The sequence below is a fragment of the Hipposideros armiger genome, unplaced genomic scaffold (genome assembly GCF_001890085.2).
Source record: "Hipposideros armiger isolate ML-2016 unplaced genomic scaffold, ASM189008v1 scaffold_66, whole genome shotgun sequence".
Taxonomy (NCBI): domain Eukaryota; kingdom Metazoa; phylum Chordata; class Mammalia; order Chiroptera; family Hipposideridae; genus Hipposideros; species Hipposideros armiger.
Genome location: NW_017731416.1, coordinates 4244046 through 4264499, shown reverse-complemented (window position 1 = coordinate 4264499; position 20454 = coordinate 4244046). Strand labels below are relative to the sequence as shown.

The window sequence follows — 20454 nt, the reverse complement described above, 5'->3', positions numbered from 1 at the left end:
AGGGAGGGCGAGTGCGCATGCGCAGCACGCGCGAGCACGCAAAAGAGCGGCCAAGGGCGTGACTCCGCAGTGACGTAAGACTGGGGCGGTACAGTTAAGCCTCTTCCAACCCTTCGTGAGATTTAAAGACACGTCGCGATACCTCACTTAAACTCTCACGAAATCCTCCTCGGAGGTGCCCCAGCTTCCGGTGGAAGGGCCGGAAACGCGCTATTGGGGCCGAGAGAAAATATCATGTTGGGGCAGAACCGTGGGGAAGGCGTTCTAGGTGGAGTTCTGTGTGCAACAAAATCCGGAAGCTCAGGGCGTGGCCAAGCCCGGGGCAGACCTCTCGCTCTGCAACTCCGATGACCCGCCCTCGGAAAACGTGCGGAAATCGAAGCCGCCATTCGGCGAACAAGGAAGTTCATGTCTAATAAGCCGAACCTGTTGTGGAAGAGTCCCACCGAGAAATACTTGCCCGGTCCAAGACAGACGTTCTGAGATTAGGGCAGAGAAATCAAAGGTTCGCATTTTAGCAGTATTGGCAGCCGCGGTGGCTGCGACCTGCTGGTCAGTTATGCTGGTTCTTAAAGCCAGTCTAGACTGCGTTCACATAACCAAGGCCCAAGGCAGCCCTCCCTTCTTCAACTTGACTCAAGCAGCGAGGCTTAGGGTTGCCTGGAATCAAGAGTGGCTGTTTTTGTACTACAGCTTGCACATTAGTCTGTTTCCCAATAGACAGAATAAAGCCAGTTTCCATTTATTTACTGGTCCATTGGTAAGAAAAAGACCACTCTTCGGGACAGCCAGACACCTACCTGCAGAGGCTGTTTCCACCTAAGATCACTGACAGAATTCAAGAATCCATCCTTCTAGAACAGTTCTTTTCACTATCTCATTAGTGCACAGATGGGCCGCAGCAGTCACAAAAGTGCTTGCTTTGGCGCTGCCATGGGCATGTGTTTTCCATTGAACTTTAAGCTCTCTGAGGTCTGTGTACCACATCTAGGTACATCTTATAAAATCTCTCAGAATTTCTTTAGCTCACTAAATCAATGTGACTTATGATTATGACATTATTCACAGTGATTTTTAAATGAGATGATAAGAGTTGAAACAATATTTTAGAGTAACAAAAAGGGAGAGTTCAGGCTGCATCATTTACCGTTTCTGGAACCTGGTAATGGTTGATGTTGATAAGGGTTTTGTTTTCCGTTGGTCGTTGGGCTTGCTCAAACCAAGTTTACAACATAATGTTAGCACATTTCTTTTTTTTTCAGAGGACTCAACAAAAACCTTACCAGGGAAGTTGTGGCTCAGCCATTCTGGAAAGAAAGTAACTGTGGAGAGATCAGGAGGAACTGCAATGACCCATTTTCAACATTTTTGTGTGTATATAAACATATCCTCTCACAAGTCTACGTAAGAACACAAAGGTTATCCCTTCCATTCTTCCAGGATCAGTTTCCAGAACCACATCAATATTTTGAAAGAGGGAAAAGGATGACCATGAACTTGGACTTAGAGGCAAACACCTGAATCTGTGTCTTTAATAGGTCATTTCTGGTTAAATGACTTAAGTTATTTAATCTCTCTGAACTTCAGTTTCCTTAGTTGTAAAATGGGAATCATAAAGGACATATTGCTTTGGGATTCTCTGAAGATTATGTGAGACAGTTCACGTGAAGCATTTAAGATGTTGCCTACACAATCCAAGAACTCATCATTACTTCTATTATATTCCTTTACCTCTTGTGACTTCTCTAAAGCAGAAATTCAAGTTTGAAGAATTGGATGGGGTTTTTTGTTTTAATGCCAATTTTTTTTTTCATTAACAACTATTCACAAACACATTTATTTAAAGTATTCGTGAAGGGTCGGCCGAGTGGCCTGATGGTTAAGAACTGGTTTGGGACGCCAGAGGGCCCCCGTTCAGATCCCACATATGAGGGCCAGTGACACTGCCCTCTATAGCTAAGATGCTGAACAACAGCTCGACCTGGAGCTGGGCTGCCATGAGTTGCTGGCAACCGCATAGGCTGCAGCCCCTGTGGCAGTGGGTTGCCATGGGCTACCTTGTGTAGCCAGCAGCCGCAGTGAGCGGCCGTCCAGAAGCCGGTGACTGATCTCCCTCGCCCAGGAAGAGCGCAATGATGGTGCCAACTTGGGCCAGTGAAGCAACGTCCTCCACAACTAGACTGAAGATCAGAAGGACAGCAACTTGTCTGTTCCCCTTTCCCCAATTCCCCCAGCACTGTTCCCATCCCCCCAATTCCCCAATAAAAATCTTAAAAAAAAATAAAGTATTCGTGAAGATGTGGAACAACAGGAATTCTCACCAACTGTGGGTTAAGTGTAAATTGGGAAACCACTTTGGGGAAAAAAAAGTATCCAGTAAGGCTAAAACTTAACATATCCTATGACAGTAGGTTCACTCCATGACATATATTCTAAGGAATACTCATGTACACCAGAAAAGGTCAACAAAAATGTTCAATGTTCATATTAGCGAAAAACTGGAAATAACCCAAATGTCCATCAATAATAGGATGGATAAATTGTGGTATATTCACTCATACAGTGGAATGCCAGCTACATAGTACATGGATGATTCTCCATCCATGAGAAAAAAAGCAAAACAAAATATGGAGTATAATTACATATACAAAGTTCAAACACTAGCAAAATTAAAGTATATCACTTAGGGATGTATACACAGATGTAAAACTAAAGAGAAAGCAAGGAAATGATGCTCAAGAAACACAAGTTGGTAGTTAAAAAAATGAGAAGAGGATTATGAACAGGACAGGGCTCATGAAGAAGGGGACTTCTGGGTTGCTAATAATTTACTCCTTGACCTAAGTGATGGTTACATTAGTGTATATTTATTCACTTTTCTGTATATAATATTTCACAAGGAAAAATAAATTAAGTATACAAAAATAACTTTTTAGGCTTTATCATAAGACAGACAGTAAAAACGGTATATTAATATCCAAGGTATCTATACATATCTATATTTAAGCACATTTTCAAAATCTATCTTGTCCTCTACCATCTTGTATTATGCCCTAGTATGCATGGAAAATAGTGAGGAAACAGTGAAAGCTGTAAAAGCTATTTTCAGAGGAAAGGCAACCTCCGGGATAGTATGCTTCAGCATTAGCTTGTTATCTAAAAGGAAAATATGATTCTAAATGCCAATAACATATTAAATTCTAGCATAATAAACACATGGTTTAATCTTTAAAAAAAAACCAAAATGGAACTCCTTACCCTTATTTTTCTACATTATGCTTACTACAACCTGACAACATATTTTTTGCCTATCTCCTCCACCAGTGGGAAATATATAAACTCCATGAGAACGTAAGAGTTTGTGTTATTTACTGGCATAACCCTGGCATCCAGACCTGTGCCTAGCACACGGCAGGTGCTCAATTACTATCAATGAATCAGAATCTCTGAGGGTGGAGTCTAGGAATCAACACCATATTTTGCCATATACAATGCAGTTTTTGACCCAAATTCGTGAGGGAAAAATAAGGATGTCCATCATACATGGGTATATACGTTTTTAATTCTTTTATTTATGCTTATGAGTTAAAAGTTAACTCTAGAAATCAATTAACAATATTCATATGCAAAATAATACCCTGGAATAGGATAATCAGTTTTGTTGAATTTACATCGAACTTGCAACAACAAAAAGTTCTTGGCCTTCTAGGATGTGTAAATACCGTATATTTGTTACCAGTACATAAAATTTCTTGTACCTTGTGTCTGTTCTTGTGTTTTGTAATTATTTGTTACATAAAATTTATTGTACCATAATGTTAAAAATAAATGCTAAAATTCCTTTATAATACAAAAAACAAGTACCTAAATGTAAGTACCTAAATGTAAACAAATAAAAAATTAGAATTAAAAAATTAAAACGCGGGCCGGCCAAGTGGCGGCGCATTGGTTAAGAACTGGCTTGGGACGCCAGAGTGCCCCGGTTCGGATCCCAAATATGAGGGCCACACTGCCCTCCACAGCTAAGATGCTGAACAACAGCTCAACCTGGAGCTGGGCTGCCATGAGTCGCCGGCGACGGTGTAGGCTGCAGCCCCTTTGGCAGTGGGTTGCCATGGGCTACCGTTTGTAGCCAGCGTGAGCGGCCGTCCAGAAGCCGGTGACTGATCTGCCTCGCCCGGGAAGAGCGCAATGATGGTGCCAACTTGGGCCAGTGAAGCAACGTCCTCCACAACTACACTGAAGAACAAAACAACAGCAACTTGTCTGTTACCCTTCCCCCAATTACCCAATAAAAATCTTAAAAAAAAAAATTAAAATATTTTTTCCCCTGAAAGTTTGGTCCAAAAACGTGAGTGCGCATTATACACAGGAGCGTATTATACACGGTCTTTTTCAAAAGCTACCTGGGTGTTTCTAATATGCAATCTGGTGTGAATCCTACTTTAAACTCACTCAGGTTTTGGATTAGTCTGACTCATTTTAATTCCAGCCCCTGTAACACTGCAAAGGATATTGACTTATGAGTGCAGGACCAAATGTGTGATAGAGAGGCATCACAAGTTTCTTGAGGAAGCAATATCTTCCTTATATTTACACAATATTTCAACGTTATTCCCCTTATCAACAATCTTAATCTGAGCACTGAGGTGAACATAAAGACGTGCTTCTGGACTGTCCTTGTTAAAATAGTCACTTGGAAAGGAAGGAAGCTCAAACCTCTTCAACATAATACTCTCCTTAGAATAAATACAGGTTTATTTGTGGGAGGTCTAATCGAACCATGTTCACCCAGACAAAACTATCTGCAATCTCATGGAGACCAAAAGCTCCACCAAAGTTCTCCTGACAAATAATAGATGGGAATTTCATATATTCTTTAAAAATCTCCTTTGAACTGCTTATATTTTCTTTTCTTTAGGGAAGTTTCAAATCTTAAATCTAGAGCAAGCATGGTTTGCACTACAGTCTGCACTACAAAGCAAGGATAGGAAGCACTAGTCTCCAACCTCCACCTTTTCTATCTCAGTCCTTCCCATTCAGAGTTACAATTCCTAAGCCCCACTGCACCTTCATTCAGCTTAGGTTTGGTCCTACTTTCATTCCAACTCTACCTTCCACATTGGCCAAGACACATGAAGAAATCCCAGGTATCTTTATATTTGTCACCACATACTAGTTGGAAACCATTCTGGTTTGAGAGAAAACATGGACCCAGGTAGGAAAGACTATTACCTCAGATTTAATTTTCTATACCACAGTTTTTCATCAGCAAAATCATTCCTCTATGCCTCTCAGAAATGTTGCAATATCTCTCTAAATTTTTGAGGGAAAGGCACATATAGCCACAGGTACCCATTATAAAACTCTAAAATATCTGATGGATGCTTCCCAAATATTTGGTATGTCCTCCCTGCTTTAAAACAAGTGCACTTACTCTCTTTGGTCAAACATAAGAGCAATACATGTAAAGTGATATGAAAACAGGCACTACAAAAGCCCCTCATCTACTCCTGCCTCCTAGCATAACTCTGCTCAAATCAACCCAACAGCCCCCTCAGGGCTCAATCACAGCTGCAGAGCTGGCACTAAGGACTGTAAGAAGAACTGATTTCCCTACAATGTAAATGAAGAGGACAGACTTGCTCTGGGTCACATGCAAAACAGTGAATAAACCAGGATTAGAACCCAAACCAATTAACCAGTTTTTTAATTGTAAAGTCAATAGTAATTTGTATTGGCTACATGTTCGTTTATGTAGCTTTGCCCAGGTTTTAAATGATTGATTTTCAGTTAGTCTTTATAAAAGCATTCAAAGAAAATTTCAATTTGTCCTTATAAGGATTCGATCAAATGTAAGAATATACCAGTATTGTTTTTATGTTTTCATTCATAAGAATATATGTTAAATTCTCCTCACAATTGCTGGGGGCCATAGAGAGAAGGCTGGACAGTACCAGTAACAGTAGCAGCCAAAATTATTGCACACTTGGGGTGTGTCATGCATTAAGATAAATTCTTGACATTCATTATTATACTTGATTCTCACAACAACCTCATAAAGTAGATGCTACTAAATTTCCAAAACAGAAATTTAGGATTAGAGAAGGACATTAATAAACAAGGTAACATGCCTAGAAGTGTCACATTTGGGAAAAGAATCGAGGTGAGCTGACTTCTGAGTCCAAGTACCTTATTAACACATGAAAGAAAGACCAACATCATCCATCAAATTGACATGTGTATTTATTGCACAAATTTCCCCTGGAACTGGGAGGTTACTATAATACAGGTGTACATTTGAGAAATGTATACAGAACAAGAAACAATATGTACATTTAACATATCCCACCATCTAAATAACTTAGAGAAAGCTGAACAATCTCATAAGACACCTACCAGAAATAGGCATTGTGTAAAATCTGTTATTTTTTAAGTGATCATCAAAATTGTATGCCAACTGCAACATAATTAAATCTGTGCTGGTATGTTTATTGCACTTAACATTTTCAAACTCAAAATTAAGACATATTAATAAACGCCAGGAATATTTAAAATCAAACCAATTAGTTTATATACAAGGAAAAATTAGTTTTAAATCTATAACCTAAAAGATCCCTTTTTCATTTCCTATTGCAACAAATAGGTTTTCAAAAATATGTAACACATATCTGTCTGTACCATAAGAAGTTGAAAAAATTATTTCACACAGGCCAAAACTCTTTTCACATTCATCATAATGACCACACCTTAGAGAAGCAGCAGCTCATTGCTTGGGATCTGTGTAAGGAAAGAATGACTATGATGAAGATAATAGAAATTTCAGAAGGGCAGGTAATTATAAAACTCAGGAATCCTATAAGGATTAATGATTCTATAAGAAACTATAAGCCTTTTCCTTCTGAGCAAAGCTTAGTTTTAAGAATAACAGTACCAACAGCCATCCATTTATTGAAGATTACATTTCCTAAATGATAATTAGAGATTTCAAATAGATAGGACTGTGAACAATTTGATGATTAAAAAAGAAAACATGGAAAAACAGACATAATCTACTGCTACATATCATTCTGAACTGTAATAATAATAATAATAATATACGATGGCCCACAAACTTTTCTATATTCTGAATTCTGCGAAAAAGATTGATTCACAGAATTCCAAACAACAGAATAGAGAAGAATTTCATTAATGAATGGACTAAGAATATTAAACCAAAGAAAGTATATCCATAAACACTCCTGGGCAGCAAGTCATCCATGGGAGACTCAGGTACTAACTGGGACCAGCTGATAAGACACAGGAGCCAAACTGATTGCAGGCACACCAATTTCAGGTTTACATTCCATTAAAACAATCATTTCTTCTAGTTGGAGAGTTCTTAAATACATAGAGAGCAAGGCAAAGTGTGACCCAATGCTATAAATTCAAGGTCAAAGACTTAAACCACAGAACTCATCTGTAATTTCTGAAAATTTAAACAGCAAGAATGGATATATTATACAGGAAATGTATTTAGTAACAGAATAAGCAAGTGGTTTTCTTTTTAAAAGCTAATGAATTAATTGTGATAAAAAACAGTCCATGAAAGCAGAAACCAACTTCACGTCTAGCATTAAAAGTATCTTAGACCAGGTAAGTAAAGAATAAACTATAATGTAGTATTCAAGTAAACTGAGGTAGTAGAGCATATTGAAAACTTTATCTACCCATCTTTCTATTTACATTACTTACAAGAGTTTGGTTCCATATTAGCCTTTCTTCTCACAAGCAACACTCTATAGTATTTACAAAAACAATAACAACTGAAAAATGAAAATCTTTGAAAAAAAAAAAGCTTCTGAAAGAAAGCAATTTGACAAAAGAGAATAATTTTAAGAGTTGTTGAGTTCTATTAGTGTAAATTGAATATATAAAGCAGTGAAACAAATATTTAGTTCCTAAGGGTTCAAGGAGGGCACTGATACCGAAAGCAAGGACCTCGGTTACCTGAGCACTTTTGAAGAAAATAGTATTATTTTTCCAATGTGTTGATGTAATTTTTAATTCTAATTTTAATTTATTAAATTAGATGCAAATATGTAAATATTAATATTTATAAGAATTAGCTTATACTTATAAACAAAACAAATGGTATAAAGTAGTATTCTTATTTGGGGAATCTATATTCCTCAGCCTTAAAAAAGATTGGCTTTACTTATATTTTAGGATGTGTGAAACAGAAACATCACCAGAAAGTAACATTTCAATATTATATACAATTAATACTAGTTGAATATTTATATATATGTATATATATGTGTGTGTGTGTGTGTATATATACATATATATATGTATATTTAAAAAGGCATGTGTACCAATCTTCTATTTTTACCTCTGCTTTTTAAAAAACTAGATACATATGTACAGTTGGGTAGATAACATAACACAGATTTATACTCATTCTGAGTTTGTTATAATTAACAGGCTGCTTAAAATACTTTGAGAAAACCCAGAAATTAGCTATTTTGAATTGACAAAACAAAAACAATCAAGGTTTTACAGACCTATGTACCTTAGAAATAAAGAATGAAAATTAATGAAATGACTACTACTGAGCCACTCAATCATGAGACATCCGTTGCTATTTATGAGTGCGGCAACACTGCAATCATTGTATGAAATTCTTCGATGTTACTGATTTTGTAGAAATTTCTAAGTTACACTTTGGCATTTTCAAATACTTTCCCCCAAAATTATTTATGCTGTTTTAGTTTCATTTGGTTAAAAATCTACGACCATCCAAAAGTCCAGTCAAAAGAAAAAAGCCAGCCAATGATCACACAATGTGCACTTCAATGCAGAATACTCAGGTGACTCTCTTAGATGGAAACGTAACAGGAAAAAATATACCATAAATGCATGTTGTGTCTGCTTCCTTGGTTTCTACTTAACTTTCCAAACAACCTTTATTTTAAAGGAGTATCTGAGCAACATATGGAGAGTGAGTACTTGCTACAGCAGCCAGAAGAGGAAGATCACTGGATTCAATTCTGAAATTAAAAAAAAAAATCTCAGTCAGGCTTTCTGTACCCAGAACATGAGTTCTACAGGCAATGACTGCTACCTATAAAGTAATTATACCTCAGCAGTCAACGACCTAGGCCACCCTGACAAAAGAAAAAAGGTAAGAGAGTTGAAGACAACAACAGTTGGAAATTTTTCATTAAGTGAAAACCAGTACCAAATATTTTTTAAAAGGAAAGCATCTGAAACCCAATGGTAAACTCATGGATGTAGGAAAGCATCTATCACTGACCTGCTGATGGACTATGCTTCAGGGCAAGGGGCAATGTTTAATAAATAAAGTATAATAGAATAACAGTGTGCACCCACGTTGTTCTGAATACAAATATTTCTATAAGATATACCAGGAAGATGTAATGGAGGCTTCTTAAAAATACTTCCTAACACAAATAATTTACAGGAAAAGAAAAATGGCCAATAAACATAAAAGATTCACTCATGCAGACTCACTCATGGTTAGAGAATAAATCTAAATAAAATCAGATTTCATTTTTCAGCTAGTAGCTTGGCAAAGATTAAAAAGTTGGTAATAACCAGTAGTACAAAGAGTGTACTTCCCGCTGTTTGTGAGAATTTATTCTGGTACTTTCTGATAGCATTTACTATTATGTACCAAAATAGCTATCAATAGCTATAAAAAATTTAATACACACGCCTTTAAACCAAAAATCCTACTTCAAAGAATTTATCCTACAAACTTCAAAGATTTATATTCATTCTAGTATTAATTTGTAATAGCAAAAAACCAAAATATACAGGTCCTCGAATAATGTCCTTTCATTCAACATCCTTTCATTATAATGTTGATGAGATGTTGTAGGAACATAACTCTTATATATCAATTAGCATATGGTGAAATTGGTTTCATTATATGTCGTTTCGCTTAAAGTTGCAGAACCTATAAACTACATTTAAGTGAGAACTTGCTGTAATCTAAATTCCACCAAATAATGGAATCCTATATAGCCATTAAAAATAACAACATAGGGCCGGCTGAGTGGCGCGATGGTTAAGAACTGGCTTGGGATGCCAGAGGGCCAGAGGATCCCACATATGAGGGTCAGTGACACTGCCCTCCACAGCTAAGATGCTGAACAACAGCTCAACCTGGAGCTGGGCTGCCGTGAGAATCTCCGGCAATGGCGCAGGCTGCAGCCCCTGTGGCAGTGGGTTGCCATGGGCTACCGTGTGTGGCCAGCAGCCAGCATGAGTGGCCAGCAGCCGCCGTGAGCGGCCGTCCAGAAGCCGGCGACTGATCTGCCTCGCCCGGGAAGAGCGCAATGATGGTGCCAACTTGGGCCAGTGAAGCGACGTCCTCCACAACTAGACTGAAGAACAAAACGACAGCAACTTGTCTGTTCCCCTTCCCCCAATTCCCCACCACGGTTCCCATCCCCCCAATTCCCCAATAAAAATCTTTAAAAAAATAAAATAATAACATAGATCAGTACGTGCTTATATGAACAAATATTCATGATACATTAAAAGGCAAGTTGCACAATGTTATACAGAATATAAACCAATTTCCATTTTTTATCCTATATATTATCTGTAAGAAGAAACAATCTATTAACTGTGTTTGTGTGGGTGAGGGTTGAAAGTTGGGGAAAAGACGATGATGACTTGTTTTTCATTTTATGCCAAAATGAACTATAAACTCTGGTTAAATTCACATTACTTTAAAAAATAGTTTAAATTTTTTAAAAAATAAAGTCATTACACAAACAGAATCATCTGTTTCCAATCTGGACAATAAGGAATAACATCAATGAAAGAATTTAATTTGGTTTCTGACATACAGTAGCTACTCGTTGATGTTGGCTGTTTCTCCCTTGGTAAAAAAAAGCTGGATTACACAAAAGTTCTAATTTGTTTTAATATATTAAACTAGCATTTCAAAAAATTATTTTCACATCACACACACTCTCTCTCACACACACACAGCCATAAAACATAAGAAAAGTGATCAAAGAATATAATGAAATGGGCTATACTATGCCTCCCACCAACTATCTGTTCCTCCTTCAGTTAGCATTTTAGATAACTGTCTTCTTCCCAAGAATAACTGCAGAACAGAAAAGACGTAGATAATGGGGAAGGGGAAGGAGTAATAACATGTAGCTAATGTATTACTTACTACCCACAGCATGCTTTTATTTCAATCATTTCATTTGGATGGTAGAGCAGATGCTGGGGATGATAAGTTTCCAACAAATTTATAAATAAAAATGAATACATACTTATTTTTTCTAAGACAAAAATTTGGATTTTAATTCATTTTTATCTGACTATATTCTCCATTTACTGTAATGACACAGGGGACAATGCTTTCCAGATCAGTGGAGGACAGAGGTCTTCTTTTATTATGGTAGAGCAACCCAGTGATAACAGTGTCCAGCTTCTAACAGGAAAAGACACTTAAAAGGAAAAAAAGGCAATTCTGAGGAACATCTCTTGCTTACAGACAGTGCAATGTGAAAGCAAAGCCAGACAAGAAACCATGAACATACCCTAGAACCACTCCCAATTCCTTGACATGAACACGCATCTGCCCCCTCAGGTACTCGGACAGCATTTTGCTCTTGAAGTACAGCTCCTGTAACCGGTCTTCAAGATGCATTACACACTGCAGTTAGGGGGGAACCAAGAACAGGTTAGAAAATGGTTTCCAATTCGAACTGATGACGATTTTCTAAGCATGTTTTTGACAATTCTATCTTGTTATTCCAACATAAAATAAAATTTGTAGCACATTTTAAAAACATGTAATTTTAGAGTGTAAACCTTTTTCTAGCTCATATCAAAGATTTTGACAGTTTTGTTTTTTTAAAAGTGGTAAGTTATACACAATATAAAATTTACCATTTCAGCCATTTTTTAGTGTACAACTGAGAAGCATGAAGTACATTCGAAATGTTGTGCAACCATCACCACTATCCATTTCCAAAACTTTAAAAAATATTTTGATTTTAAATTTGATAAAATAACACTCATAAATTAATATATTTCAAATGTATTTACATAGGGCAGGCCACATTCTCCTGTAGAGTAAAAGGAAAACAGTTGGCAATAGCTCACAGACAATATTCTGTAGTCCTTAGAAGAGAGATGTTTCTAAGCTGGAACATTAAAAACTAAAACACATTTCGTTATCAATTTACTTTCCAATGAAAATTAGTTATTAAAGTTCCTAATAAAAACCCATTTTCGGGCCGGCCGAGTGGCTCAGTTGATTAAGAGCTCGCTCAAGAGTGCAAGCTCTGAGCAACAGCAGTTCAATGCCCAGCCCAAGCTGAGCTGCAGCTGAGCTGCCAACAGGTGGCAGGATGGCTCAGCTAAAAAAAAAAAGAAAAAAAAAAACACCCCATTTTTTTCTTAGAAAAACACAACTGAATGGATTTCTTGGCATACTTTTTGTTTTGTGGTGTATGTTTTTTCTATAACGCTCACGTAAGCTGAAAATGCCTTAAGGGAAGAACAAAATGTTTACAGAACACACACACACACACACACACACACACACACACACACACACACACATAAAATTCATATATATACGTATGTATAATACAATTTACCATATTACCCATTTTTAAGCACACAATTCAGTGGCATTAAGTACATTTACAATGTTGTGCAACCATCATCAATATCCATTTCCAGAATCTTTTTCACTATCCCAAACAAACTGTACCCATTATACAATAACTCTTCATCCATTCCTTCCCCCCCTAGCACCTGGTAATCTCCATCTACTTTACGTCTCTATAAATTTGCCTGTCCTAGATACCTCATAAGATGGATCATATAATATTTGTCCTTTTTTTGTGTTTCGCTTATTTCACTTAGTATAATGTTTTCAAGGTTCATCCACGTTGTATATAGCATGTATCAGATTTTCATTCCTTTTTACGGCTGAAATATCCCATTCTATGTATTACACTACATTTTGCTTATTCATTCGTCGATGGACACAAGTTGCTTCCAACTTTTGGTTATTGCGAATACTGCTGCTATGAACATTAAGGTACAATTGTTTGAGTCCCTGCTTTCAACTAGAAGAATTGCAGGATCACATGACAATACAATGTTAAACTTTGAGAAACTGTAAAACTGATTTACACAGCAGCTACACCACTTTACATTCCCAACAGCAATGTACAAAGGTTCCAATTTCTTGGCCAATACTTATTTTCCAATCCTGGCCAATACTTATTTTTTTTCATCACAGCCATCCTTATAGTTGGGAAGTGGTATCTCATTGTGGTTTTGATCTGCATTTTCCTAATGACTAATGTTAATGATGTTAACATCTTTTCATGTGCCTACTGGCCATCTGTATATCTTTTTTAGAGAAACATCTATTTAAGTCCTTTGCCAATTATTTAATTGAGTTGTTCCTTTGTTAAGTTGTAGGAGTGCTCTATATATTCTGGATAGCAATCTCTTTTCAGCTATATAACTTGAAAAATATTTTCTCCTGTTCTGCAGGTTGTCTTTTTACTCTGTTTATAGTGTCCTTTGATGCACAAAAGTTTTTAATTTGATAAAGTCCAATATACCTATTTTGTACTTTTGTAGCCTGTGCTTTTGGTGTCAAATCCAAGAAATCACTGCCAAATCCAAGGTCATGAAGATTATTCCCTGTGTTTTCTTCAAAGAGTTTTATAGTTTTAACACTTAAGTTTAGGTTTGTTAAAGTTTAGATTTAAGTTTGAGTTCATTTTTGTATATGGTATAAGGGTTCAACTTCATTCATTTTTATGTAGATATCCAGTTTTCTTAGTATGATTTTTTGAAATGATTCATCTTTTTGAAAACCAGTTGACCATATATGTGAGGATTTATTTTGGTGTGCTCTATTATATTCTATTGGTCTATATGTCTGTCCTTATGCTAACACCACACTTTTGATTACTGTCACTTTGTAGTAAGTTTTAAAATCAGGAGATGTGAGTTTTCCTACTTTGTTCTTCTTTTTCAAGATTGTTTTGGTTCTTCAGGGTCCCACAAGATGCCATACACATTTTAGGATGGGTCTATTTCTTAAAAACGAAAAAAGCCATTAGAATTTTTGATAGGGATTGCATTGCATCAGTAGATCACTTTGAGCAGTGCTGTCATCTTTGTAATACTAAGTCTTCCAATTCACGAACATGCGATGTCTATTTATTTATGTCTTTAATTTATTTCACCAATGTTTTGTAATTTAAAGTGTGCAAGTCTTTTGTCTCCTTGGTTAAATTAATTTCTGAATAATTATTCCTTTGATAATATTGTAAGTTCTTTCTTCATTTCCTTTTCAGATTAGTCATTGCCATTGCATGGAAATGCAACTACTTTGCATGATGATTTTATGTCTTGCAACTTTGCCGTGTTCATTTATTAGGTCTATCAGGGTTTTTTTTGTGAAACCTAAGTTTTCTATATATAAGAGCATGTTTTCAAACAGAGATAATTTTACTTCTTCCTGTCCAATTTGGATGCCTTTTGTTTCTTTTTCTTGCCTAACTGCTCTGGCTAGGACTTGCCCACACTATGTTGAATAGAAGTAGTGAGAGTGTTTTGTCCCTCATTTTAGGGGTAAACTTTTCAGTCTTTCACCATCAAGTACAATGTTAGCTGTGGGTTTGTCACATATGGCCTTTATCACGTTGATCTACAGAGGTTTTTAAACTATGCTTTATTATAGTTCTCCTGAGAAGAACTGTGGAAGCTGGAAATGGTGTCTTCGGTCAGAGGTGACCAGCATTATGAAGAGGAGTTCTTCAGAGTTCTGACATGACAATGAGGGTCTAGAATGCACTGGCATTCTGCACAAAGCCTGGGGTATCACATGTCCATCCCTTACATGATGCTAGTCAGGCACTGAATTCAGCTGCTTAAATCAAAGAATACAGGATACAGACATGTACATCCCCTCCTGTCCTATTAGGTTGGGCTGCCGTAACAAAATACCACAGACTCAGTGGCTTAAACAACAAAAATTTTTTTTCTCACAGCTCTGCAGGCTGGAAGTCTGAGATCAGGGTGATAGCATGGTAGGGTTCTACTGAGAACAATCTTCCTGGCTGGCAGATGGCTGCCTTCTCCCTGTATCCTCACATGGTGGCGAGAGTGCCATTTCTCTCATCTAATAACGCCATTAATCCCGCACTGGGGGCCCTGCCTTCATGACCTAAAGCAACCTTAATTACCTTCCAAAGGCCCATCTCCAAATACCATCATAGTGGAGGTTAGGGCTTCAACATATGGGATTTACAGGAACACAAACATTCAGTCCATGACATTCAGTTCCTTCTTTCAGGAAAACAATCATGAAGATAACAGCAATATGTAGGCACATACTAAATAGAGTTTAGTCACTTATCAGAGTGCTCAGTTATTTAAGCCTCACACATACTTACAAAATTTGGAGATAGGTTATGTTTATAAAGCTGAAGAGTGGAATGAAGCAGATTGGAAACAAGAGTGGAAACCAGCACTTCCTTTCCCAATTTATTATCTGTCACGCGTCTCTGGCTACTGGCCACTTGAACAGTCCACTTATCCATATCTGCTATAATACAGACAGCTTCTGCTATTGGTTCATCCAACACTGGATGCTGGAAAGAAAAGGAGAATTCATCTTATGATAAGCAAATGAAGTTTTCAAAGATAATACTAATGGAATGAGGCAATGAACATATACTAAACACAAACAGAAAAAAAGAATATTTAATTCTGAAAGCTACTGCCAAAGAATCCTTGACAGTGGAGGATGGAATAATTAACACAATAACTAATACCCAAAGATACCTTATGAAAATTGTCATGGGTAGAGATTCATTACCAGAACTTTGCATTCTTTAATCCAGAACTTAATTAATATAGTTAAAATGTCAATACTACCTAAGGCAATATTTAGATTCAATGAAATTCCTATCAAACTACCAGGAACATTTTTCTCAGAAATAGAACAGATAATCCGAAAATTTATATGGAGCCATAAAAGACCCCGAATAGCCACAGCAATCTTGAGAAATAAGAACAAAGTGGGAGGTATCACGCTACCCAACATCAAATCATACTACAAGGCTACAGAACTTAACCTTCACTGGTCTTTTGATCATTCATTCATTCATTCATTCATTCATTCATTCAACAAATTTACTGAGTGCTAAATATGGTGCCAGGAAATTGGAAAAAAAATTTTTTTACCTTGAAAGAGCTAAAAATTTTAAAAATAAATAGGATTGGAATTCACATGAACAAGTCAATGGGGAGGTTCTGTGCTAACTAATCCAACCTGTCAGGCATTAATTTGTTTGAGCACCTCAGGGCTATTTCTTGATTACATGAAGTACTTTGCTGACTATGTGCACTAGGTTTCTCTGTTTTACCAACATGTATATACAGGGTGTGGCTATAGTAGCATAATAGTTACAAAGGAGACAAATCAACAGGTGCTAATATGGTAAATAGGAAAAAAAAAGTCAACACACACACACGCGCACACACACACTACCATTTACATTTTTTAAAAATCAGATCTATATCTAAATTAACATGTGTAGAAAAAAGAAGGAAAATATTCAAACCAATCTATCATGAAGATCTCTGTGAAGAAGTATGGAATATTAAGAATATGAAGAAGCATTTCTTCTTTTTGCTTTGTGTATGAATTTCCATCACAAGCATTTACCTAAATGACACTTTTATAATCAGAAAATTTAATGCATAATGAAAAATATTTTTAATTCACATATACTGATCAAAGGACCACAGGCCATGGCTATGCCCTTGGCTTCCCAGGATTTACCCACAAAGACCAACAATGACAAGTACACAGCACCACTATCAGAAAGAGATGATGGCCTACAATGCTCAACACTTCAGCATCCTCCTGTATTTGGAAAGGTAAGGATTTTTTCAATACCGGTCATTAACATTAGCAGCAATAAGACTGAGATTAAAAATTATAATTTGAAATACTGGAATCCAATGGCCTTTTTTCCTTTCTAGATTTTACTGTTATTAGAATTTCATAACTAAAAATGTAAGTTTGCTCCTGAATAAACCCAGGTACTCTCAAAGGATATCCTTTTGCCCCATTAATGAACAACCACTTTGAATAAAGCTTTTTACTCAATGCTAAGGAAACAAAGACAATGGAGCTCATAGTCTTATGAGGAAGATAAAAATAAATATACCTGGCTATAAAAAGACATGTATAACAGATGAAAAAGGAATCAAGTGCTGGGGTAGCAGAAGAGGGCAACAATGGGTTCTGTGTGACTGGGTGTTTCACGGTGGAAGGGACATAGGGATATGACATTGAAATATGGATAGGAATTTGTTGATGATAAATAGGAGAGGAATGTGGATAACTCTGTAAGAGGAAATATCATGAGAAGACTCAGGGATAGAAATAGGTACAGGTACTAAATTTGTGAAAAATGATATTTAGAAGTGTGGGAAGAAGAGAATGGCAAAGAGAAAGCCTGGCGAGATACACTGGGAAGACTCTCCACAGAACTCTAAACTTCACATTTGTTTTTATAAAATGGTACTCAAATATTTGTTATTCGGCTCCTTCAAAGGATATAAAGTTTTTCTATCCCTCAACTGAATTACTGAAATATAATTTTGGAAATGGTATATATTACATTTTTAAGAAACAATTGTGAACATGCATCTTAATGTAAGTACCTCTATGCTTATAAAAGAAAAATAAGACAGGTGGTATGATCAAATATCCAAAGTGGAAGACTAACAAACTGTTAAAGGAAGAGATTAGTTTTATTATTATTATTATTATTATTATTATTATTATTATTATTAGTTTCAGGTGTACAGAACAATGAAATAGTTACCCTTTTCACCCCTCATACAGAAACAATCCCCCTCCCCAGACTAGTTTTAAAAGCAGTGGGCATCTTTAGAAAATGAGAATTATGAAGGGGGTCCATCTATTATCCTCACAAGGAAATGCCTAAACAGATAATGGAGAAACTACTATGAAATATATCTGTTTAAAGGGTTACAAAACCACTATGGGGAAAAAACTTTATAGCTCCTCAATCAAAAGGCATGTGGCTAATATTTTAAAAGGTTTATCAAACAAAATTATTTATAAAATGCATGTTGGTTTTTTTCCTTCAAATTTTTGGTAAGGAAAAGGAAAATGGTCCTACATCAGTAGTCTGCCAAGAGAGAAGGGTTTAATTTCAAGTTTGAGATCAGAAATATTTCCAATCAACTCACTTTAGGAGTTGTTAAAAACAGGCAGGGAGAGGGCAGTGCCAATCGTTCATTCAAAAATCATTGTTTTCACTCAATGGATTGTCATATGCAATATCTTACTTAATCTGATAAAACTTCAGCTTAACCAATTTCACTCTCACCATCAAGTTCTGGAAAAACAGCCTATATCTAAGGGCAGCATTTTCTTAACTGAGACTTCCTAGTGGCCTCCTCCACAATCTTCACTAAATTCTATCCAGCTTCAGATACTCACAAGTCACAAAATGGGAAGTATATGTATATGAAAGAGGAATAGTGAATATAAAGCTTTATTTTTCTTAAATGTCCTTCTCTGAGTTCCATAACATCTACAATACAAATTCATCCAAAATCTTACCAGCATTTTCCTCTCTCAGGAATTTCCAAAATCATAATACATAACCTCCCAAAGCATCAAGCGATCTCCTCTCTAGTGGGTACTTACTCCCTTATCTCCACGCTGTTACCTGATTTTTCAGTGGCCTGCTGGGTATTCAAACATGGCCTGGCAAATTGCACTATTAAACTCAAAATGTACCAAGTCAATCCCAGTGTATTTTCCTCAAAAAGAGCGAGTTTTATTTAATTAGCTTTCTAAAAAATAAAAATGAGATCCCCAATGTTGCAGAGGGAACTGGTCTGAGGGACAACACAAACTGCTGTTCAAACTGGCATAGTCTTTTAAAGAAGAAATTAACCAACATGCATTAAGAACATGAAAATTACCCTAACCTTCAGAACTGGACACTAACTTCATTTCTGAGACTCTAGCTTAAAGAAAGAATCTTCAATTTATAAAACATAGCAACATCACATTCCCTGATTCCCCAGTGCTGTTCCCCTCCCCCAATTCCCCAATAAAATCTTAAAAAAAAAAAAACATAGTAACAGTATCTGTGTTATTTATAATGGTAAAAGGAAGAAAACTTCTTTAAAAAGATGAGCAATAGAGAACTCAGAAATAAACCTATGCATATATGCTCAATTTATGACAAAGGAGCCAAGAATACACAATTGAGAAAAGATAATCTCTTCAATAAATGGTTTTGGGAAATTGGGACAGCCACAGACAAAGAAACTGGACCCATGTCTTAGACCATACACAAGAAATCCACTCAAACTAGATTAAAGATTTGAACATAAGCTCTGAAACCACTATGCTAAATAAGTCAAATAAAGAAAGACAAATACTATGTGATATCTATTCTATGTGGAACTAGAAAAAAAGTCATAGACACAGAGAACAGATTGGTGGTTGACAGAGGTGGGGGTCGGGGTAGGGGATATGGGTGAATGTGGTCAAAAGGTACAAACTTCCAGTTATGAGATAAATAAGTTCTGCACATGTAATGTACAGCATGGAGACTATACTTAACAATACTGTATTGTAAATTCAAAAGTTGCTAAAAGATTAGGTTTTAAAAGTTCACATCACAAGAAAACAATCTAACTATATGAGATGATGGATAAATAAACTTATTGTGGTAATCATTTTGCAATACATACATATATCAAATCATTATATTGTATACCTTAAACTAATATAATGTTATATATCAATTATATCTCAATAAAATTGGAAACAAATAAAATTGAGCAATAGGAGAATGGTGAGAAAAATTAACCATATGACAAAACCAAGAAATAATCAATAAACATAAAAAACAATGTTTACAAAGTATGTTAATATGGGAAAATTCTCTTACATCAACTGTTCAATGACAAAAGCAGAATTCAACAGTACCCATACACACACACACACACACACACAACCAGTACAAGTAATATGATACATATGTATAGATGCATGAGTATATATATGTATATACACAGACACACATACATTTTATGTATATATAGTACATATAAAAATACATTTATATATAAAAACATAAATTTTAGTGTTGTAATGACATAGTAGAAAAATTATGGTAAATCTACATAAAAACAAAGTTTGTAAAGAAAACTTCTCGGGCCAGCCGAATGGTGTGTTGATTAAGAACTGGCTTGGGGGCCGGCTGAGTGGCGCGATGGTTAAGAACTGGCTTGGGATGCCAGAGGGCCCCAGTTCGGATCCCACATATGAGGGCCAACTTGGGCCAGTGAAGCAACGCCCTCCACAAC

General features: G+C 36.2%; 1 protein-coding gene across 3 annotated transcripts in view; it reads right to left on the bottom strand.

Moving 5' to 3' along the window:
* Window positions 1–6224: 6224 nt before the first annotated feature.
* Window positions 6225–20454, bottom strand: part of FNIP1 (folliculin interacting protein 1) — a 111459-nt gene continuing 97229 nt past the window's right edge. For all 3 annotated transcript variants that reach the window (XM_019642211.1, XM_019642213.1, XM_019642212.1), the window contains 3 exons: window positions 15474–15671; window positions 11577–11692; window positions 6225–9032 (listed from right to left, as the gene is read on the bottom strand). In XM_019642211.1, coding sequence (XP_019497756.1) covers window positions 8954–9032; window positions 11577–11692; window positions 15474–15671 — 393 coding nt within the window. In that variant the 3' untranslated portion in view covers window positions 6225–8953. The remainder of the gene's footprint in view (window positions 9033–11576; window positions 11693–15473; window positions 15672–20454) is intronic.